At 35.6% G+C, this 25719-nt stretch overlaps 1 protein-coding gene across 1 annotated transcript in view; it reads left to right on the top strand.

The window, feature by feature from the left end:
- The window catches only part of LOC144437870 (T-box transcription factor TBX20-like), a 33913-nt gene extending 8462 nt beyond the window's left edge, over window positions 1-25451 (top strand). The window contains 5 exon segments of the mRNA XM_078126903.1: window positions 399-672; window positions 9494-9652; window positions 15602-15678; window positions 23457-23596; window positions 25017-25451. Of these exon segments, the coding sequence (XP_077983029.1) occupies window positions 399-672; window positions 9494-9652; window positions 15602-15678; window positions 23457-23596; window positions 25017-25345 (979 nt within the window). The 3' untranslated portion in view covers window positions 25346-25451.
- Window positions 25452-25719: the final 268 nt, after the last annotated feature.

Below are 25719 nucleotides of genomic sequence, written 5' to 3'. Positions count from 1 at the left end.
ATACATACATACATACATACATACATACATACATACATACATACATACATACATACATACACACATACCATACATACATACATACATACATACATACATACATAGTACATACATACATACATACATACATACATACATACATACATACACACACACACACACACACACATACATACATACATACATACATACATACATACATACATACATACATACATACATACATACATACATACATACATACATACATCAAATGATAATGAACATTTATTTATAAATGATTACACTTTGTTTTTATATCCCCATGTTAGATTGTTAGATCCAAGACTGCTAGTCATTTATATTGTTTGAAAATATACAATTTAATACCGGATGGGTTTTTTTCTTCCCGTGTACAGACGTATGTTCCCAACAGTCAGGGTGTCTTTCAGTCACATCGACCCTGACTCTCGCTATGTCGTTCTCATGGATATTGTTCCCGTTGATAACAAGAGGTACCGCTACGCCTACCATCGGTCATCGTGGCTGGTAGCAGGTAAAGCTGACCCTCCTCTCCCAGCTAGATTATACATCCACCCGGACTCTCCCTTCACCGGTGAACAACTCCAGAAACAGATGGTATCGTTTGAAAAATTAAAACTTACAAATAATGAACTGGACCAAAACGGACATGTAAGTTATATAATATTTTTACCACACGTGTGTGTGTGTGTTGGTTGGTTGGTTGGTTGGTGTGTGTGTGTGTGTGTTGGTTGGTTGGTTGGTTGGTTTGTTTGTTTGTCTATTGATTGCAAATTTGGTGAATTCGCCAAAAAGTATAAATTCAAAGTTTTGTTATAATTATGTTATTTTGATTATTTTGATCGATTGTCTTTGTTGATTTGTTTGTTTGTTTGTTTGTTTTTTGCCTTATGTACAGTGTACAGGTGTATGTTGGTTTGTGTATTTGTTTGTTTGTCTATATATTAGTTGCAAATTTTTTTGAGGTGAATTTCTAAAATAATACGCTAAAAGTAGCAATTCAGTATTTCGCTATGCCAGCGTTTTTCATTGTTTTGGTACCCGTCTCATCGTATTTACTTTCTTATTTATTTATTTATTTATTTATTTATTTATTTATTTATTTATTTATTTATTTATTTATTTATTTATTTATTTAATTTACTTGTTTGTTTGTTTGTTTGTTTGTTTTATGTATACATGTGTGTGTGTGTGTGTGTGTGTGTGTGTGTGTGTGTGTGGATTAGTGTGGTGGCTTGTTTGTGTATTTCTAAAATGAAACATCACATTTATCAATTCAGAGTTTTGTTATGCCTTTATTGTTTTGATCGACCGTCTTTGATTGTTTGTTTGTTTGTTTCATGTACTCATGGGTGTGTTGGACCTCATGGTTGGTGTGTTTGTTTATTGGTGTAATGGTTGCAAAAGTTGGTGTGAAGTTCTGAAAATGATACGCCAAAAGTATCAATTCAAAGTTTTGTAATTCTATTATTTTGTAGAATCATTTTCTTATTTAATATAAATCAGTTAATAATGACAGATGATAATCATACACATTGTACATATTATGTAATTTGATTAATCTAAGAAAATATTATCTCGTAATTTTTTTTTTTGATATAAGTCCCTGATATTTTATCGTTTAAGTTCAAGTTGGTGGTTAGTTTGATTAGATATGACGTCACAGTTACATTTACATTATGTATAGGGTGACCACTCTCTTAAACATCCAATAATAATGTGTACCACTAAAACATGTTCCAGTCTCTCCAATTTGATATCTATATTAACCTATATTCTAGGACTAGAGAGAAAAAAATAGATTAGTTTTCCATTCAGTGTAATTTTTTTTTATTATGACATAAACAGCCGTCATATACAGCGAGCGTTTGCGAAATATGTAGAAAATTAATGACGGGGGGAGTAGTGTGTTTGGCGTAACATTCCATGGGCAAGTGATCACACCGTCATCCGTCGTTGTATCAATGTCTATTGTACTGTGAGACCAGCTTTGAGTTATCGTTACACATGATGTACTAAATTGGCTTGTGTCACGACTTGCAATTTATAGTCATTATCGTAGCATCCATATTATAATTGTAGTGAAGTATTCTACTAAATAACACAAAACATACTTCAAAGTCGTTTACCAACTGTTTCTCTAAAGTGAAATTTACATCTCACATTAAGCTTAGAGAAACTAACCCCCCCCCCCCCTTATTGCAGTCGATGGGAATGTTGAGTGAATTTACACACAAACAATTAACAGGGTGACACTGTAGATGTTTTGTTGTCACTTTAACACATACATCTTGACATCATCATTTTGACTTGATCTTAGCGCTATCTTAACTCTCTCTCTCTCTCTCTTCGAGCCCTTCCTTTGCCTTTTCCCATTACTCACCTTCCTTTCAATTAAAAAATTTATCAAAACTTACGATCTCAAACTTTTAAAAGTGATGAGACACTTATGCCTATGAGTATTTGTTTGCCGTAGACATTAATTTGGGGCCACGCATTTAGGTTTTTTATGTACGTGATGTCATTTCAAGGAGAGTAGACTTTATGCTAGGGAAATATGACACTTGAATTGAATTGAACACTCTTAAATTTTTCACTGTCAAGTGAAACAAATTCTCCACTGTTCTGTTTGTTCACAGCAGTGGAAATATACAACATATTCCATTTAATAAGAGCATGCACAATTGTTCAAATACAAGAAACCTTGTTGGATTTCGAAAAAAAAATTTTCAAAATTTTTATTTTTAAATCGGCAAACCCCAAAATCAAATTAATCAATTGATTATACTATTAGAAAAAATCGCAGTGTGTATTCAGTACCCATCTAACAATATTGATCTTGAATTATCATAATATCTATTGTAATTAAAATTACATTTTCATATTTGTTTAGGAATGTTAATGGTACTTACTGTAATTAAGACTAATGCTGGTAATTGATTATTGCTATAACAGTATCAAGTACACGTGCGTTACTTTACACGAGAACAACATACACGTTACGTAGTGCGCCACTATATTCCGATACCACTGTGGTTTCCACGATACACCGCTCTCTGTCCCTTCATCCAACATCAAGTTAATTCCACGATGAAACTTACACGTTAAATGTGACACAAACATTTGCAGTATCAAATACACATGTGTTACTTATTACATGAGAACAGCAGACGTACACGCCACTATGTTCTACCACGGTGACTATGGTTTCCAAACACATGTCTTGTCTCACATATATACATCAAATAAATATAAGTAACTCCACTATAAAACTCCAAGTTAAATCTTGACGCAAACATTGCAGTGTCTTTTTCACAATACACGTGTTGTGATGTGACTTACATGTGAGCAACCCATCCATTACATATACGCCACTACATGCATGTTCTACCGCTTTGGTTTCCATACATACATCTATATCTTTATACCTACGTATACATCAAGCAAACACGAGTAATTCCACTATAAAACTCGCCGGTTAAATGTTGACGCAAACATTGCAGTATCAAGTTCACAATACATGTGTGTGACGTACATATGAGAACCTATTACATTCTACCACTATGTTTTCCATACCTACGTCTAGACGTATACATCAAACAAAACACAAGTAATTCCACTATAAAAACCCACCAGGTTAAATGTTGACGCAAACATTACTGTGTCTGCAAAACAAACAAATTAAGATATCTATCTGGCATGTGTGGAATGGTGTCCTCAAAAGAGATAGGAAGACGTGACTAATTATCATGGCGTGTATTTGTCTTTCCTTGAACCACAGACAAGCGTGAACTTTGATGAAAACAAGTTTTAACGTTTAAGCGAATCTGTCTATTCTAAGATCTTCAAAATTCAAATGTTCTTTTAAAATCAATGTAATACTATAAATTTTATTATATTATATTTGTTGAATTAATTATTTATCTATTTACTTACTTACTTATGTTTATATATATCATTATATATATAGTTTTTGTAGTACTTATATATATATATATATAATTATATATAATTATTCCTAATAATTTATATATATACATACATACATATATATATATATATATATATATATATATATATATATATATATATATATATATAATATACAATGTATGTATATATATATATATATATTATATGGTTATATACAATTAAAAAACTAAGAAAATTCACTAAACTCAATTTGAAAAAAAACCCCACATATTTCATTGAACCAAGGACTGGATATAATTTTTAAAAAACGACTCAGTGTACTTTTTTGTACATTTGATAGGAGATAACGTCTTCCTGAATCGCAGTTTACGTAGAGTGTCACTGTAGCGAAATGTCGAAAGCAGCTAAAAATTAAAGAATAAATTCACATTTAAACACAAATAAATTGTATTTAGTATTATACATATATATACCAAAGGAGGTCATCTTAGATATAAACAATATCATACAATATAGAAAATTAGATTTAAAATCATTCTCTCCCCCCGTATTAAGATATTTCCCGTATTCTCTCACCCGTTGTAAATACAGGATGTTAGAGATAAAAAAAAAAGCGATTTGCCTGTGTTTGGAAATCTGATTTGCATACTGTATGACACTGTCCCAGTGGACATTATCCCGATGACATAGTCGTCGTTAGTCTGTCTAGGGACGGCAAATGCACTAAATTTATTTCACAAAATCATGTCAAAAGGCGAAATTGTTGAATCTAACATGAACTTAATAGTATAAACGATGAACTTACTAGACGTAAAACTGTACCGTGCACGTGAAAGAAAACCATGTTAAAGCGTGGACCCGACAAAATAAAATGTTATGAAGGTAAATTTAATTTCGTTTAACGCTTGTCACTCCGGAGAAATCAATCACTTATATGTATGTAACAAGGGGGCTAAAGGTTGCTATGTTGTGCTTTCATGGTGTTTAATACGCGGATTTCAATCCGGCTGTAAAGAAACAGATCCGCAAAAACCAGCCGTCAAATTGAAATATTACCGACCAGAAATTGATTTGAATTTGTTACATTGTTACCTTTGATGGGGGTTGATCAATTTCACGATTCATTTTACTTGACACAATGTAGGTGGATTGAGAAGTGAGGATCTTGGCAAACGAGAACTTATCGCGAGTGGCAGTAATTAGACATTTCATCATAATAACTACAAGCCATCATTCACCGGATCTAGAGATTAGGCTCATAAAAGTAATAATTCGTCTAAATTAATACACATCGAGGGTATTTACTCTGTCAAAACATTCATCGCTGGCGTCTTTTCATTTACCTCGTTCAGTGTCAGAACGACCTGAGAGGTGACACTTCTGCGGTTGCAAACACACTCTCTGCTGATGAGTTGTGGATTACTTGTGCGGGTTTTATTGTCTTTCTACCCCCACATGTAAATTGAGCGAAAATTTTATGAAATTAGTTGACCGACAGTCAAAGCGATATGGTCAATTACTATATACACTACAGTTATACAATATAAACTTAATCATCTCAAAGCACCTTCTTTTGCATATCAATTATCTAGTATATATGCAGACCTTCAACTAGGCGATTCACTTCTGACGGTATTAAAATACACCATATTATACTGTAATATGATTGCTGCATTTAAGTATGTCTTTCCACGTCAAAGATTGTCCCATGGTTCGTCGGCTTAGTAGATTAAAATAGTCACCTTTACTCAAGTTTAAATACAATATCTCTTATCAGTATGTTTTCGAACGTGGTCTTTGCGGATGTCAAAATAATAGATTGAAACAGTAACTTTAAACTTTTCAAGTTTTTGATTTTAAAAGAAATTGTCCATTTATTTGGCTTGACGTCGTACAATTCAAATGTTTATGCACTACAATTTACTATCTCGTTGTAGAAAAGTTTAACCACCCCATCTCTACCCCCACCCCCTCCAAGTACTAGTCTAGTAAATACAAACCGGAGCTACCAAACGCTTACTTTTATTTAGCACTCCTTTATCCTCAGGCGTAAAAAAAAATAATTGTTTGGTTCCAGTTACCCAACCCCACCTAGCTTTTCACTGCCGACCCTAAACTTTTTTTTTTTACTTATTCGAGAAAAATAATCGCAATTGTGAAGTCTTACAAGAAATAGTGGAAGCGGAAACTGCTATCAACTTTAAAAGACAATATAAAACTGTTCTTCCAATCTGTAATGGCTGTATATCTGATAGGAAGAAATCAACAACATAGAGACTATTTGGAAAACAATAGAAAATCCGAACTAGACACTCATACAGAAAAAAAAATATAATAAAAATCTTCCTATCCCACCTATTCTAAAATTGAGCGTATTCGGAACCACACAATTTTTTTTATTAGGCCTGATATTACTATAATATTTGCAACTTTTCGACTGACTAAGGATATAGTTGTATAGTTGTCCGCGAAGCTTCGGCTAACGTTTCACCTGCCTTATTTAGCACAAACTATAAGAGCATACCGTGAGTGTACACACAGTTAAACGTTTTGTTTAACTTAAACACAGGGTAATACCAGCGCATGTTCAATCTGAAATAGCTGCAATATTCAAAATCATACACACAGAAAGAAATATTGACATTTACTTTGACATTGAAAATTGGGAGCATTAAAAATTATGATTAAAAAAAATCCCCAAACGAGACTACATCTGCCAATTAGTATCTAATACAAATTTGAAAATTCACTTCATTCAGAGAGAGAGAGAGAGAGAGAGAGAGAGAGAGAGAGAGAGAGAGAGAGAGAGAGAGAGAGAGAGAGAGAGAGAGAGAGAGAGAGAGAGAGAGAGAGAGAGAGAGAGAATTGTTGCACTTAATTTTTCACCTACCATATGCAGTTATATTTCTCATCGCGTATCAAAAATCAAAGTAACTCGATATTTATTTGTTTTAATTAGATGACTATTTTCATTATCAATTATGCATTAATTGAATTAACAGTATGTAATAAAAATTAATAATAATGGGGAAATGACGCGACGATATTTTATCTTTGTATGTAAGACTCTAATCTCCTCTACAGTTATTTTATAAACGGAATTCATTCCTTCTTATTTTCAAGTATGGTAATAAAAATATATGTTTATGAATTATCCGTATGATGTATGTGATGGGCGATTATTCCGAAATATTTCTGCGATGATTTTGGCTTACATAAAAATGTTTTATGTTTTCTTTTAAATTATCAGCAGCTTTTCTCATTGTCGAATTTAGAGGAAGGGATTTTTTAATTAAGTTATTAAATTTCGAAGAGAATATTTTTGAATTATGAGACTGTGTATGTAGTTAAGCGGAAAAAAAAATTGTGATATAAATCTCCGAAGAAACATTCTGAAGTTACATTTTACAGTTTATAAACTTATCACTTGTCGAAATCTCCAGATTTGCAATACACCTGAACATCTCGTCCTGCACGCATGCGTACATCGATTAAAGACGAGCCGGGGCTTACCGACGTTTGCGACTTGGGGTTTGCAGGATTTGTTTTGTGGTCCTGAAAAAGTTCACAGTGAATTTTGACAGTCCATTTTACTATTGATCGGGGACTAACTGCAGACAAGTTTATGTCTTCAATTATTTGTGATATTAGAAGCAATCCACCAGAGTGAAATTGATGTTTCTGCACGACACTTGGGGAATCCCTAGCGATAGGGATGTATGTTTCCCTTATGGTGTTAGCTTTCATGGGACTTACGTCCCTAAGTCTGGACTTCAACTTTACGCAGCCACTACTAATTCTCCGTAAAGACTGCTGAACCGAAGCTAAAGGTTGCGGATGAAGCCATAGATAAAAGCGTGATTCACCTGTCAGCAGGCTTGACATTGCACAAATAAAAACCGTACAAAATTCACAATCTGTCAATTTTCTGTCCGTTTCTACTTTTCTGAGCGCGTCAATATCGAAATTTACAATCGGGCAGGTCGCAAGGTCTTCCGTGTAAACGTAATCTGCAAATATTTCAGAATCATGTCTCTGACTCTGTTGCTTAGTTTTGTTGGCCTGTTCGTGATTTGTCTTACTTCGAACGTTTAAATGTAGGTGATTTAAGATTTACCATGCCCACAATATATATAGTACTCACTCAGTTTTCTCTACAACTTCTCTATTTTCTGTCCCTGGATTGTTATTATTACGGTCATCAGATAAAACTTCAATATTTTTTGCTCTTTAATTTGTATATTGAAAGCTTAAAAGACACCATTTGCAATTCACATATTTTGTTTTGCTGTACACAAAATAAATTACTGAGTACTCTACAAGTTCTGTACTTGCCGTGTCTGGATTATTAATTTGGTTACTAATTAAATGGTCACCCTTGCAGTAAAGCTGATATAATATCATTATGTTAATCTCATTTATTTCAATATGTTTTCTCAGTTTCCTTTTTTTTTAATAATATTTTTACCAACTTAAAAAGCACTTTGCAATTGATGTATTTGTTTTATCCATTTATATCTCTGATATCATGTGTTTGGGTGTTTTATACCTTTCTTAACAAAATTTGTAGGATTTGCAATTGATTCACATATCATGTACCGTTGACTACCCTCTCACCCTTTGAATCGCCAATCTAGAAAACGGGTCCGAACTTAGTTTACTCACAGTTTTTAAAAAAAATGACCAAACAAGGTTTAAAATAAGTTTCAAGTTCTCTTCAAATGTATCAACTAATGTGTACAAAAATGTCTATCAAAATATTTGGTGTACGCCCTGGCGTGTACGTACATGGATGTGCTTGCGGGTGAAATGTATGAGTTTTTTGTGTTCGCTTAATTTGCATATTTTAGCTACGATGTTCATAAATTTTCCAGTGAAATTTTAATCAATCCGGAATTATTAAAAAAAATAAAGTGTACTTGTCAGAAATCAAAATTATGAATATAATATCCATGGTCCTCACTGCAATGTTTAGAATGACTTAATTATTATTTATTTAAAAACATTAATACTTTAAATTTTTACCGTCGTTTTTGTACTCGTTTATTGCCGATATATTAGTATTTATGTATCTGTTCTAGTGAAACGAAGTTTAATTCAACCATGTATTGAGTGATTGAATTAACTTTATTTCACCAGAAACAGACATATAAATTATATATGCCATAATGTGCGTGATGTGTGTCTATATGTTATTGATATAATCGGAGACAAAATGCTTTGATCGTCTTTGCTGGTGAAATATAAACATTCTTCGAAATGAACTTGACATTTAAAGTAGACACAACTTTTTAAGATGTTTAATCACTAACGATAGCGCTTCTTTTTTTCTCTCTCTGTCTCTCTTCTTCGTCTGTCTGTTTGTCTGTCTGTCTGTCTGTCTGTCTGTCTGTCTGTCTGTCTCTCCTTTCCTCATCACTCCCCTCTCTGACTGTCTGTCTGTATGTCTGTCTGTCTCTCTCTCTCTCTCTCTCTCTCTCTCTCTCTCTCTCTCTCTCTCTCTCTCTCTCTCTCTCTCTCTCCTTCCTTCTATCTCCAGATTATTTTGAATTCAATGCACAGGTATCAGCCTAGAGTTCATATCATCAAGAAGAGAGATAATTCATCGACTGTGGTCAGCCTACAAAACGAAGAATGTCGTACTTTTGTATTTCCACAGACCATGTTTACTGCAGTAACAGCCTACCAAAATCAGTTGGTACGTAACAGAACCACTTTCTTAGGGGGGGGGGGGCAAAAAACCGTGTAAGCGTTGTAAACAATATCAACCACCTTATCTCGCCTGTGATACTGCCTTCCGGCTTAATAGTCGAAAGGGCGCAAAGTCCCGTTAAATCGTAAATTTCACGAGCTATTTATTCACAAAACTTACAATTCGATGCAGTGCGATTGAAATTAAGGTAGTGCTACTAACGATAAAAATCATGCTGTTTTTTTTCGGATGGGGTAATTTGACTCTACTTTGACAATGAACAGGGTGACAGAAATTCCAAGAATTATAGTTTTGATAAGTGGCGGTAGCGTTTTATACTTGTCTTTAATATGGTGATATTTTTAGCGTTATGTTAAATGTTTAAGTGTCCTTTGTTTGGGATTATTGTCTTCGTGATTAACTGCAAACAAACCTTGAACGACAAGCTGGTATTAATAAACTAAAACCCACAACCTTGGCTTGTCTCATAGACACATCAAGTCACAGCAGATAGGCCATATATTTATGTGACGCTGACGATGTTCAAACACAGAGACATGTATTTGCCATTTACACAACAATTCACAACTTACAGAAGAAAAAAATTGTAAAAAATACTTTCACCGCTTTTTTTTCTTTAAAAAGGCGACACAAGAATATACATCAAAAATAATTAAATTATTAAAAATTAGAAATATTGACTTATAATTTAAAAATAGCGTTCCGCTCTTTTCCACTCACTGTAGACAAAGGATTTTTTTTTTAAATCAAAAAGCGACACAAGAATAGGCCTCCAAAATAACCGCTTACTGTAAACAAAGTGAATTTTCCCCCAAAGAGCTACAAATTTATGAAATAGTTATCGTTCATCAGTGGTTCTATTCCATTGCCGTATATTAGAACTTGTGTTTTGTTAAATTACCCGTCGAAATTCTTCAACTTTCGAAAAACACTTTTAGTTAATATGTACGTATGATTTCATGGTCCGCGAACTTTTTTTTTTGGAACAATGGATAAATGAAAGTTCCTCTCCGAAATGATAATGAAACGTCTGAATGGACCTCGTTATAAGTGTACACGTAGACTGTACGATTACAGGGAGGTTGTCAGTCATTTTTAGTGAAATAAAAAAACCCACATATTTTTAGTTTGAGAACTCTTCGACTGGAAATCGTTTGTAAATTAACGAAACTAAGTCTACCTCAAACGTCAGCGCAGTTTATTCACCCACACACACACACTGTCATTCTAAATCCGGAAAGAGTGGGGATCGCGTCATCTGTTTTTAGGTAAATATTTTCCGAGTTCCAAATAGCATTACAGTAGATATGAATCGTGCTTTTTGGAGGGAAATTATCATCAACGATATCGTTTCTCCAAACATGAACAGTCGAGATAAGGTAGGAGAGATGGAGGCATCATTTCCGCTGACGACATCTCCTTAGATTATCAACATTACGGGTTTGCCGCAACTCTTTGCGACAATTTGTGAAAGTAACGAATTAATCATGGTAGCCACAGTGTACATCTAACCCCTAGGCCCTGCAGACAAATGTCAATTTGCGTCCTTATCAAAATACATAAACCTGCCTACTATCTACCATCTATGGCTAATATCCTACCAATCTGTCAGAATCCACCCCATATTTCTTTGCACGATTACAACGTCCCACAGCCAATATTTCATCGTACGCATTATCACTGCCTCCCACCATATGATGCGTTTTACTTATTTCTTCTTTTTTTTTGATCTATCAGCCCGTTGTCTGCATGTGCCGCCAAACGGTATATTTGAATTTCTGTACAAGAATTTACCCCTTTCATTTTTAACTCTCTCTCTGGAAATACAATAACAATTTATGATACCAGAATGTGTGATTTCAGAGTTGTAAAAAATTATGAAATATCGGAATCGTTTCTATGATTATTTAATCCTGACAGATTCTGATCGCCTTACCAATTTACTAAAACGTTTGTTAATTTTCATTAAATTTGTTGTCGCTTAATGTCCATTTCAATCATGTAAATTTCTTTACATATAATTCATTTATAATTTGTTTAATTCAACCATGTTTGTTAATTTTCATCAAAATTGTTGTCGCTTTTAATGTTCAATCGTTTCTAGTTTGTTCGCCATGTCTGTTTCATGTAAATTTCTCTACTTTTATGTTCATTTCTAATTTGTTGAATTCAACCATGTTTGTTAATTTCCATCAAATTTGTTGTCGCTTAATGTCTATTTTCATGTAAATTTCTTTACGTGTATGTACATTTCTAGTTTGTTTAGTTTCAACACGTCACGAGGATCTAAAAATTAAGCTTCACGGATATACTGCAAAATAAGCTTATTAATCACGTTGTCGTGGACTTGTGAAATTAGATTATTACTATTAGTCATACTGGATTATTTCTTTACTTAGTTTTGATAACTTTGTACTTGAGTGAAATATTATGAAATATCACTAAATGTTAATTTATAGATACGCACGCTCCCCCCCCCCGCGAACTCTCTGAAATGTTTTCATCTAAAAATGTATCTCAATATTCACTATCAGATATCAAAAAGTGTGTGTTGTTTACAATCTTCCTAATATCATATACCCTACACGAATAGATTATTTGCTTAAATCCCTGTTTTTCGGTGTGTGTTTTCTCTAGCGAATATTTTGTCAACTGGACCGGTGTCTGAAACCCTAAATGTGATGATGATAATAATAATAATAACAATAATAATAATAATAATAATATGAGAATTTCCAACGGTTTGTTAACTGGCTACCATTCAAATTATTGCTCTTATATTTTCAAAATATTCACGAAGATATCTAATGTCAGGTTATTGTACAATTTTATTTGTTAAAAGCAACAAAATACACGATTTGAGCATAATGATCGATGGTTTTCCTGACGAGCAAATCCTACGAGTCGATATATACCCCGCGGACTTGGTCTCAGTCGGGTTAGCTTGATGTTATGAAGGTCCCCATGTATCGCTTTGACACATCCGACAAAAGAGGGGAATCCGTGCAGCTTTTTAGCAGGTCGAGAGCGTCACCTTGGACGCGTTATTGAGATCTCACCTTGTCACTTGCACCTGGCTCGGTCAAAAGTGACAACTTCCCGAAAAGACAAATGCGACAGCCGAGTGTGTGCAGTACTAAACCCCACTTGCTCTTTCCCTCCGACTGGTATTAATTACATCAATCGTGTCGTCTTGTCGCTTGATGCCTCGGAAGACTGATTGCTTCGATGTCTGATGGGTTAAACCGACTTGTTCATTCATCATGGCAGAGCCAGTAGAAGAGCCCCGCTCTCCCTTCTTCTATCATAGATCATATCTCCACTGACACATGGAGAACTAAAGCAACCGACCACTCAGGTGCTTCGAAAAAGAATCCTAAGAAGAAGAAAAAGCTAAACGAGGAATCGGGAAATCGCGCCATGACCACGCAGTGAAGCAGAACGCTGTCAAAGCATTTTTGGCTATTAATCTCCAAAAACCTGGATGGCTTTCAATTCAAGAAATCTTCAAATAGCTAGTTAAATACCGTGCTGAAACTGCACGCTGGAGCCTATCCAATTGTCGAGATAAAGATCAGTCCGTTATCCGCGTACTCGTCTCAGTCGGACGCAAGTGACGATGTGTGATTTTCTTGCCAATTCCACTTCAGATTTTTATCACAACTGACAACTTTTTTTGTGAAAAATTTCTGTCTGGTCATAGGAGTCGGCGCAAAAATTAACACCGATCTTAATAACTTTATGTAAATGGGCGATCATAATTTCGATAGAACGAAAACCGGATTCAATTGTATAAGTGAAAGAGATATATCGTGTACTGAAGGTTGATGGGTCTTTGATTATAAGGTCGAGAGTCTGCTCTTTGAATCGCATTTTAACCATCACTGACTTTGTGTTCTAATACAAATACACTTACAGTCATTTCACCGTATACACACACATGGGATGGGGAACAAAGACTTTACCAGATAAATACTTTCAAATACTACAACTTTTACGTAATGTAATTCTGATGGGGGAGAGAAAATTGCTGACATTTTCGTTACGTCGTATGTTTTATTTTATTTTTTTATTTTTTTTTTTGTTCTCATGTCCCATTCGCTGTTATTGTGGGTGATGCATGCTAGCGGTGATAGTAGCAATCGTCTGTGTGGTGTGTTTTTTCTCTTCGCTTCCTGTACCTCGTTCAATACTGTCTTCGGTGTTAAAATGTTTGCAGTTATACAAAATCATCCTTGTGTTGTGTGCCTATATATGGCGTTTTCAGTCCTTTATTTCGCTTATTTGGATATTTGCACAATAATATTAAATCGAAATTATTTCCGTCTTATTTCCTGATTCAATTTATATGTCTGTCGCCTTGCTTAGCTTGCATGTTCGGTCACCTATATCAAACCATTTTGATGCGTTCCTACAGCTAAAATGATGTTGGCTCGGTGTTTCACTCATGGGACATTACGTTTTTCACACAACGATAGACACATTTCTGCTCTAGGCTAACAATAACTGAGACACAATAAACACAGCAGGATCCTTTGCCCAATCACATTGAACAGTGATAAACATTGATATTCTTTCACAGTGCAGTAAAAACAGGCTTCTAATGAAAACATTACACATGGACTGGATGATTTTAATGGCTTCAATTGTTTATTTTCTAACTGATAATCAACATATCAACTTGACTACTTCTACACCCCTCCCCCCCCCCTGTGCACGGCACCTATGCATTTGTTTCTTATGCATTAGAAAGTGTTTGAGTGTGTGTAAAATATTGTCATGTTACATGAGTGAAACACCAAAACCAACATCATTTTAGCTGTAAATCATTCAATATATAGTAAGCGGGGAGAATCGTTTAATTCTAAAATAATCATCGCCTCGACGGAGTTAATATTTTAGTGAGTGTGTTTTTTTTCTTCTTTTAAGAATGCCATTCAGAATTTTCACGCATCGCTTAGTTGCCACAGTATTAAACTGCCCAAGCAATGTCATGCATACCAAGGAAGTCAGCATAAAGCCGTTTCATCAACTCGTAAAGGGATTAAAGTCACATCAACCGTCATAAAAACCTGCCCTTAGTATAATAACAAAACATAACCACATAGAAGCCAGACGAATAAGAAATAACTTCAACAACCTTTTGCAAATTGTCATAGTAACACATACATTGTTTTGATATCGTGAATGTTGGCTACACGATGCATGGCCAAACCTTCACTATTAAACTAAGCTGAGGTATTTTTTTTTCGATCAGACAACTGACAATATTATAATGATCAAATCGTTATATCTTACAAAACAGTTTCAAAAAACCGCCCAGTTGCAGCAAGTGTAGCTTTAAATCTACTCATTGTCTTGGATTCAAGATTTGAAGATTTAAAAAAAAAAAAAATACCGCGGCTAGGAACTTTTAGCATGCCGCATCGCACCATTCTACTTTCTCCGCGAATACAGTCCATGAGCAAACTGTTACTCAGGAAGACTACGAAATATACACCTATCCATCTCTCTCGGTGTTGATCACTGCTCATCCGTTTTTAACTTTTCCGTAAAAGTTTGCTTACACACTATCGGTAAACTCTCTCTAAACGCTTTTAGTAACCAGAAATATCGAACTGATACGTGAGGATTCAAATTTGCATTTCCAAAAAAAAAAACAGCGAATAAAACAGGTCCACTGACTTTATATATAAGTGTAAATATTAGGTAGGACACATCACAACAAGAACACTTTATTATCTCCCGTGAGAAAACAAAAAGAAATCTGCTAAATATGCAAGCACGTTTTCTAACATTTCGACTAGCGTTTCTTCTATTAAACGGGACAATTTAGTTCGGAACCTTAAACCGTTTAAGTAGTGCAGATTGCTTTGATTATTCCAATATAATGATTGTCTTGTGTTCTTTTGTATTTTTTTTTTCTTTTCACAGATAACCCGTCTGAAGATCGACAGTAACCCGTTCGCCAAAGGTTTCAGGGACTCTTCGCGTCTAACAGATCTAGAAAGGTGCGATATTTATGTCTTTTTTAGCAAAAAAAGTGAATACCCACAGGGTTAGAACATCGATAGATATTTGTTAACGACACACGGCCAGAACATAGAGCCGACGCTCCGAGGCTGTAAGCCTCCCCTGGGTAACGTAAATAAATGCCGAATCGCCAGCATCTTGTCTCCCTAAGTACATCCTAATAGCACAAGTCCTCGGTGGATCTACTAATGTTGATCCTTCTAAGTGAAGATTTCATCTTTTACTGTCTAGTCAAACAAACATTGTCATTTGCAGTACTTTGTAATACAGACTGCAAACTACGATAACTGTTATAATCCGCTCGCTAACTAGACCCCCGAAATGTACGGGTTTTAAGTTTCCCCATCAGTAGCAAGACGACATGGGAGTCGATCTATAAATTTTCACTTTAAAAAGTCCAGCTATCGTCGTTTGTGCAATTTCCCACTGGAGTTCCAGTTTTCTTGTGGATTTGTGAAAAAACTTGAGAGGAAGACATTAATCATGCGTCGATGAGTTGAAAAACCGGTCACATTTAGCGAGAGAGGCAATCTCAGTTGATGGCCTTTAGTGATACTTAGACACAAGGGCTCGAACACACGACATCTCAGTAAAGGCGGGATAGCCTTAAATCTTCTTCAATCCATTGTGTACTGTCGATGTCTTAGCTGACCACACGCTTAAAAATTTGCTGCCCATTGTCTCTACTACAATCTAGCCTCCGGGCGAGCAACCTCTCTTGTAAATTAAAACCGTAGGCCATCTCTAAAAACTCGTGTGTCAGACGCGCGTTACTGACATGACTCCATTCTGACGTCATTGTCAAACACTAAGCTCATAGTCTGCTGATCTCAGTTCGCGCGCAAATTTCATTCAAATCATCAACTGCTCGCAAAAGCACTCACACTTTTTTTTTAAAGTACTAAAACTAAGTTCCTAAATAATTTTTCAGATTTTGATCATAAAATTACTACATGATTACAATCAAGCCGATATCAGAAAAATACTTCTTTTTTTCAGAGTGATGAATTGGATTTTGAATTGGACAATCCACATTTCACTTGCAAGATGTGTCTTGTGGAAAACTAGATGAAATAAAACTATCGAAGTAAATTAATTGAATGTACAGACTACGGTTACGAGTCGCACGGGGACGGCGTTTAATTTTATAACTCGGAGAAATAGTAGTCATTACTACGGGTAATTTCACAACACCAAATCGAGTCCAAAACGACTTAGGAATTTACACAATTTTATATGTTTGTTCGAATTTTATTTCTTTTCAAAAATTTTAAGTAGATTGTGTCCGGTAATAATAGTAATTAGTCGGAACTCGTCTAGTGATGAAATAGTGAACAGGTTTTTTTTGGTTTTTTTTGCAACATGTAAGAACTGTACACCTTTGAGGATGGTGAGCACAGGTTGCACAACTTAACAAGAAATCAATTTCTCTTAACAAATTGAGCAGAAAGGTTTTTGGCGACAAATAAACGGACATCAACGAAATGATACCGTATTTACTCAAAAAAGAGCTGCAGACGAGGTGAAGATGAATTATGACTTTTTGCTCTTTTTTCCAAGATGAAAAGATAAGAGGCATTTGCACAGAGAGATGGGATTGAAACAATTTCCACTGTCATACCATTTTATCGCCAACTATTTTTTATCTACCAGTTTCATCGGTTGTCTCCGTGCACCAACCGACAATCGTAGAATTTCAATTTCAGCCCTGTCCGTTCCATGGGGAACATAACTTTGATTGGCATATACAGAATTATGACATACCATGTCCAGGTAACCTTCAATTTCCTATATTGATGCATGGCCCAGAGGACTACTTATATAGCACTTTGTACATTCACAGACTGTGTGTTTCTTTCATAACTTTAACACGGGGACTTTTAGCGGCTATTAAAGTCCACAGGGCGTGCCAACCTGCTATCGATACAAAATTAATAATTGAAACTCCTTGTATTCCGTACACATTCTCATTTCCTATTGAGGTAAAATATTTACAATAGGTATTTTAGTATATTACAAGAAGAGCCTACCGATTTTTACAGTCTCTGTGGAGGAGAAATCTAGCGATGGCACGTGATTAGCACGTGAAAAGGTTACACCTTCACAATTTAATTTGTCGATTTGATTTCACAGATCAATTTCATAAAGTATAACGCTATGTAGTGTGTAGATCTGCCAGGGTGTGTATACTTGAGAATCTACACGCGTGTTTGCAGGGTTGTCACGAACAGAGGGTACTTTTGTTACTAAATCACGATTCCGAGTTTGCCTTGTGGATTAAGAAACCGTACGTGCATCATCTTTATATGGACATAGCTTGGCAACACAATGTATTTTCCATTGCCTAACAATTTCCCAAACCACCCATCTTTCAAACATGCCAATTCAGTTTGAACACCAACCTTAAGTTTTAGGCATGTTATAGTTCTTTTATTAAGCAGATGTTATCTACGAATAAGGGAACGCTTTACTTTAGCATAAACGGAGCAATCCTAGGCTTAAGACGACATCATGTTAATTTCCTTGCATTTTTCCATGACTAACAAGAATGTTCCCACCAAAATCGACGTCACAAAATGGTCAGTTTCCTACAAAATTGATGTCAAAAATTCTCGTTTTTCTACAACTTGTTTGATTACCTATTAAGCTTTATTTTAGAGTTAAATGAAATAAATGATCCTTATTAGTAACTGTATATCAAACGTTTGGTTTTAAAATGCCTACATCTGCAAAAAAAATCTTCAAAATGTTGTGTAATATTCCCGCCAAAATTTACTGTCACAAATTGTCGTTTTCTTATAAATTTTTCGGATACCTCAGCTTTATTTAAAGTGAAATCAATGAAATTATCCTCATTAGTGAACCTCTTGCCAAAAGTTACGCTTTAAAATGCCCACATCTTCCAAAGAATCGTAAAGAATGTAAGTCTCCGTACTAACTTATCCGCATATTAATAGTACTGGAGAGGTAACGCCGACATAATATCAATTTCCGTGCACATTCCCTTAAATCGATACTACGTCTTTGTCAGTAGCACGAGTCAAGAGCGAAAATTAGGTATCCAAATCTGACCGCAGGCGGAGATACAAACTCAAGAGGCCCTCCAAAATATTGCCAAGCCTTTTACCTGATTTAACAAAACAGTACGATGACGTACTTAATACAGTACATCTTGTCTGACTCATCCCCCACTCATCTCTTATACAGAGAGATTTTATGTTTGCCACTTCTCTTACTTCCTGATTGCTCAATTTGCCGTTAGCTATACACCACGCTAATCTCTCTTGTTATACGGCCCACAGCTTCTGTCGTGCATTCTTCTTCTAGATTCTCATGCGATTGAAAGCTTGGGGCATCGTCGTCAGAGATGGATCTAGATATACAAAAAGTATGATACACTGGTAAATATAATATTGAAGGAAAAAAAGTACTTGGTGGTATTTATTTCCTATAATCATGCCTCGTGTGGCTGGCTACAATGCAGGCGTAACATACATAAAATGAAATAGTAATAAAGAACAGAATCCGTTTTCTACCCGTAGGAAAAAAAAGATACAATCCATACATTATCCCATCCGTTCACATTAACACTCTAAAAGGTTATTTTACATTGAACAGCTGAACATTTTCCTCCAGCAGACACAATTTTGTTTCTTGATCGCTAGCCCAAGTAACTTTTTTAGATAAGAAAATGGGTTATCGTTCCTGATGAGACTTCGGTTACGATCTACAAATATCGAGTAAACGTCGTTGTAAATACCATGAATTTCTTTTGATCTCGAAAGAGAGTTTTTTCTGTGGCCTGAACGAATCCAGAAAGTTATATGAAACGTAGAATAGTGTAAATATAGAACAGTTTGTGAAGTTTGTGATTTTTCATTGAAATGAAAATAACGTTATCTAATGTACAGAAGCATATTGTAAAGGCTAGTTAGTGCATATGTCATTTTTAACGCCGATTTCAGTTCAGATACTTAGCAGAAAATTAGTCTGATGGTTACTGAATAACAATTTTTTTTTTTTTAAATCACATTCAATCTCATTCAGTCAATATAAATTCAACCTCAATGAAATCAGCCAAGACAAGATGCAAGGAATGGAAATTGAGTATTAGTCGGTGAAGAAAAATACTTGCACTTGAGAAAGAAGGAGAGAAGGGAGAAATGATAAGGGGGTGGATGATGGCACAGTGATCTATTAGAGTAAAAGAAGATAAACGAAATGAAGAAATGACGAGAAGAAAGATTGAATATAACTTGAGTGTGTTCTTTTCATTCCCCAATTGTCTACTCCATCGAGTAGAGAGAAAAAAAGTTTATTCTTCGGGGAACTTTTACTATCTATGATTGTAAGTGTATTTATAGATTCCTTTAAATGAAAGCGCTAGTGTGTAGGTGTAAAGTTTCGATACGTCAGCATCGGTATAGTCGGTAATTCATCAAAAACTAGGGAAGAGAATTCCATATTAGTTAGCTTTAGGTGAGACAAAACCGTGCTATTTACAAGCTTGGTGTTATGGGCGTGATGAAAGTTCTAATGGTGTACCTTATACATCTTTCATGACAGTCGACGTTGATTACACATAGTGTTTATGTTCAAATTGAAAGCATCGGGCTTGTAAATTAAATGGAGAAATAGTTAGAATGCTGTCGCCGAAGCCAGACCATCACCAGTAATATCGTTCATACAATCTTGTGTGTGTCTGGCAATTGCTAGAGTCAGGGCTCATATTCGCTGCTCGTAATCTCAAGTAGCATGTACTGGATAGAATCAATGTTTTTCATTACCATGCATTATATAGCTGCATCGCCTCAGCACCCAGTTCTTTCATACTTTTTATTTATTATCCATTATGATTAGCGGCGTTGTGTTCTTCCGAACCATTAATGACTGCTGTCGGTGGCCAGTTATTCACGTTCACTAGCATTTTACAAAGAAACCGCGATGAAATAACACTTCCCGACTGTCTTTTCTGGTTTCTTTTCAATTTACTTCCACTGCATTCGTCTTAAAACTGTATAATATGGAATCGTTCTTTCTTTTTGGTTGCCATTTTTTTCCTCGATTTTTTAAATTAGATTTCTTACTGTAACATCTAAAATACATTTGGATCTGATGAAATGGTTGAACAAGCTTCTACAACTTTGACCAATGAAATGTAAAAGATAGAAAATAAGTTTAGAAAAGTTACTCTTTATTGTTAGATTGTTTCTACTTTAGATTTATAACTTCCATTCGTAAATATACAGCAAACCAATGAAACGATAGGACTATCCTTGACAGCTTTTAACCTGCTGCGAACTCCTCTACAGAAAAAATAGTCCAGAGTTTACCTTGTTTCAGTCTTTTTGTGACGTTGGTTAGATCGAAAAAAAACAAATAGTGCGTTTCCAATAACCCAACCGGCCCTAGTTTAAGCCACCGACCCTAAACATTTGTTGTCTTGCAAAATGTTGAACATGATGACTAACATTAACTTACTTCTATTTCCATGTGGATTTGTTTGGCCAAAGTATCTTTGGTCAATTTTTTATATTGAAAATCCCATTCCAATAGAAAAAGCAGTTTTCTTCTCGGTATATTACAGTCTACATAACTTGTTCGTTCGTCTACTCTGAAGCACACTTAATTGTCTTCATTTACTTGTTTCACATCACATCAATCTCTCGTGGAAGTATTGTGACCGACGAGTACCATCTTTGGGTTGAAATTATTTAGAAATAAAAAGACCAATAAAATAAAATCTCGACCTATTTTCTGAAGTCATGTTATCAGCCGGAAACAAATATTTGTACTTTTTTGTCATTGTGGCTAATTAATGTATGTATTTTAAGATCGGGGGGGGGGGGGGGGGCATCCTGTTTTACTGCAACGTTGATGTTCTTTAGAGGTTTATCAAGATTTGATTGAGATATATGTAATATGAAAACACAGTGATAATTCACCTGAAAACCAACAAAGTCGTAAAAGTTTTGTAGATGGATTACCATCTCTGTTTCAAGTACAAGTTAACCCAACATACTTGTCGCTGACCTAACAAGTATAAAGCAAAGCAAAGAATGTGCGCACTGATATATCATTGAATTTGAAATCTACCATAAATAGTATATAGTATCGTTACGGTAATGACTTTGACAAAAAAACCTGATTTTCTGGTTGTGTAGGTCTTTACGATCAGACAAGACGTTATCTCAGATACTTTACCTTGCTGTAGCCAGATAAAGACTCGATCATTACATTTCATTGTTCACCTAATGACACCAAAGTTGGTATGGGATCTAATCACGACTCGAGTCCAATACCCTGCTCCATCTGACTTTTAATTACATTCTCTTTTCTACCTTTGTATGGGGAAGGGTGCGTGGGTCGTCTCGATTTCCAAGAACTTTAGATTTCATTAAATTAAGGTAGGGCCCATCAAATCTCTATTCGGATATCAATTTTCATTAGTTTTGATCATTGCTCTGGGCGGACCGGGTCTCTGTTGTGATTAGTTGATCTCCTCCAAGGCAATTTAATTGGTCGCTGATATCCATTTTACATAATATCACATCAAAACATGTACATGTACATGTAGCTGTATCTGTTGTTTACCCCCCCTCTCTCTCTCTCTCTCTCTCTCTCTCTCTCTCTCTCTCTCTCTCTCTCTCGCTCTCTCTCTCTCTCTCTCTCTCTCTCTCTCTCTCTCTCTCTCTCTCTCTCTCTCTCTCTCTCTCTCTCTCTCTCTCTCTCTCTCTCTCTCTCTCTCTCTCTCTCTCTCTCTCTCTCTCTCTCTCTCTCTCTCTCTCTCTCTCTCTCTCTCTCTCTCTCTCTCTCTCTCTCTCTCTCTCTCTCTCTCTCTCTCTCTCTCTCTCTCTCTCTCTCCGCATTGTTTTTACGTGGGTTTGGTGTTCTATTAATTTAGGCGGAGATCACTGAGATTTAGCGGGGCAACACCTAGAGGAGAACTTTGGTAATTTCCTAACACAGAGGATTAAGTTTGATTAAAAGACTGCGTGTAACTCTCCCTCGTCTAATCTAAACGCTCAAAGCACTATCCGAGTCAGTTGCTTCACGTATATTTCCCGGAAATACTAACTTTCCCCGTCTATGTAACTTTTTACTAAACGCTCAAAGCACTATCCGAGTCAGTTGCTTCAAAGTATATGTCCCGGAAATACAGCTATTTAGTATCACAGTCTATCGCCACACGTAAAAGAAAACGGTTGTTCTTAAATCACGCGAAAGTGTGTGTGTGTGTAACGTTTCCCGACTCTAATGTAACTTTTACTGAACGTTTAGACCACTATCTATTTCAATTGCTTTGGTATATGTCCCGGAAATACTGCTATTTTGTATCATAAATCTATAGCGAAACGTAAAAGAAAACGATGGCACTTCAATAATACAAAAGTTTTAGAAGATTAAGTGTAACTTTCCCCGTCTAATGTAACTTTTACTGAACGTTTAGACCACTATCTATTTCAATTGCTTTGGTATATGTCCCGGAAATATGGCTATTTCATGTCATATTAGCGATTGGAAGTAGGTCAGAGTAGACACTTCGGTCTTCTGTTTTTGCCATACTTCTTCTTCCTTTATTTATTTTTTGTATAAAATCCAGATACATTGCACAATAAACTGAGAAGAAATGGTCACTTTGAGACGAACTAGAAAGAAAGTGGGTTCACTTCCGGATAAATCAATCAGTGATATTTATATAGTGCTAAAGATATATTAAACCCATGTTTCGTCTTTCTTTTGCTTATGATTACAGTTTTATTCCGAGGGAAAGTGTAGAGACACTTATACACGAACACACATACGCAAGATCACCAATACGTGCATATGAGGAACCCGACTACGATGAAAATATGTTAAGTCGGAGCATCAAAGACCAAGCAGGTAAGCATTGAGGTGTTTTATTGCAGCCATCAACAACTACCTCTGATCTCAGACCGTCCACTGTTACAGCATAGTGGTATGAGCTCTGGTGAATCGTCAGTAATATTTAGGGAAAAAACACAACTTGAGCAAGAAAATGCCACAGATTTCTACATTTAACATGTATATACATATTGTCTAAAATATATAGAGATATAAAATGCAAAATACAAGAAATAATATTTTGCTTTATTTTTAAGTTCATTTTTACTCTCGATGTGGCAAACATTGGTCAACTTTAATTAAACGTATATAGCAAGGCGTTGCCAGCATCACCACGCTTCGGAATGACTTGGTGCAGAAGTAAAGATGCATGTTTACAGGGGCATTACCAAAAATATGAGCATTGAATATCATTCTAAACTGTACTTGTGTTTTGGGAGAAACCAGGACGTTTATTTCTCACCAAATACAATTTCTCAGATTACATATTGTGTGTGTTTGAGAAGTATAGAATCATTGTTCCCATCGCGGAGTAAGCGTGCTCCCCAATATTAGCACCATCGTAACCATAGTATGTTCCCATGTGATTATCTCCAATATTCAATTCTTGCTCGTAAATTAAGAAACTCTAGACGGTATGACAAGAAAAAGTTCATAAAATACTCACCAAAGAGTCGAGAAAATTTGTCTACAACAAAGGAATATGTTAAGTAAATCGCCAATGAAGAGTTTAATATTTCATTCTTCTGATTTTAATATGACTACCTTATGTACGTCTTACATTTGATATCGCAGAGGATCAAAACCGATATTATGCTTAGAAGAAATACGAGCATCGTTGAAACATTATTCCCTCCTAAATTTACGGACACAAATTTTTGTTTTTTGGAAATTTTTGGATAAATCTCACCAAATTTTAGACTGGTTTCGAAGATTTTAACCCCATGTGGCGTTTGTCGCAATAAGGGGTCCTAAAAGTGACGATTTTTGGTAAATTTTGAAATAAGAATGATGACCCTTCAAATTTTGGGAGAAAGGTCTTGGTTTTAAGGCTAAAGGTTGTGGGAAAACTGAATTGGTTTATATTTTTATTGACCATAAAATGGGCGAAGAAACAGTTTGGGTGTCTGATTGATCGGCGGTTCATTCCCTTTTGGTAAATTATAAAAACATGAAATAATGAACTAATGAATGATGGAATATTATTAATATTACAAATCATCTCTGCCAAGTCAAAGAACAGTGAACCTCTGTGTCAACTTTAATTTTACAACACCCCGTTCCCACAATCTCAATCATGTTTGAACAAATAACGAGTTTATGTATCTTCTTGGTGAAGCCACAATATTGGTACAATGGTACAGATGGATTGTGGGAACTCCCAATATTATGACCACTCCCTCGATTTTTATTAAAGGTTCTAATACTTGTTTGCTGTCTTTCTACCCAGGTATGAGTCGTTCGGGAATGTCATCAGCAAACACAATACGTGTTCCTGTGCCATCACGGATGGCTTTATCTCCAGTCCACGGTCTTTCCATGTTCCAACCACTCGGATCACCATCAGCCTATCCCGTCATGTCGTCAACTTCTACGAGTACAGCATTATCTACACCAATACCACACCCAATAGCCGGTCCATTGCGATATAACCGATTACTACCTACACACACCTATCAGTCATTGCAATTACAGAGATATCATCGCTTTTTTGCACAGGGACCTTATGCTTCGTTCCAAGCTCTCAGGCCATCATCGGTCATGACACCTTTTGTATGATGGGGAACTTGTCCAAAAGACAATAACATGTCACTTTGTTCTGTCTATCAGTACATTCGTCTGTGTGTCATCGCGAAGACTTTCGTTGTCTTACACCACCTCTTAAGTAGTGCATTGCTTTGTTTTTTTTATAAAGATCTAACCCTTTAAACGCCTATATACTGGCACTTAGTGACACCGAGAAGTTGGGTGATAAGGTTGCCAGTGCACTTTTGGTCCAGCTACGAAGATGGTCATATTTCCATCGCTCGAGTTCTTCAGAAGCCGTGGACCAACAAGAAGAAGTCGGAGTCCTGCTAACGATGGAAGGTTGAAGACACAGTCTTGATTCCATCGTACAATAGTGGTGGAGAGATGGTTTTACAACTAGCGAT

Source organism: Glandiceps talaboti, chromosome 7 (genome assembly GCF_964340395.1).
Source record: "Glandiceps talaboti chromosome 7, keGlaTala1.1, whole genome shotgun sequence".
Lineage (NCBI taxonomy): Eukaryota > Metazoa > Hemichordata > Enteropneusta > Spengelidae > Glandiceps > Glandiceps talaboti.
Note: the sequence above shows the minus strand (reverse complement) of the source record. Positions and strands in the feature narration are given on the sequence as shown.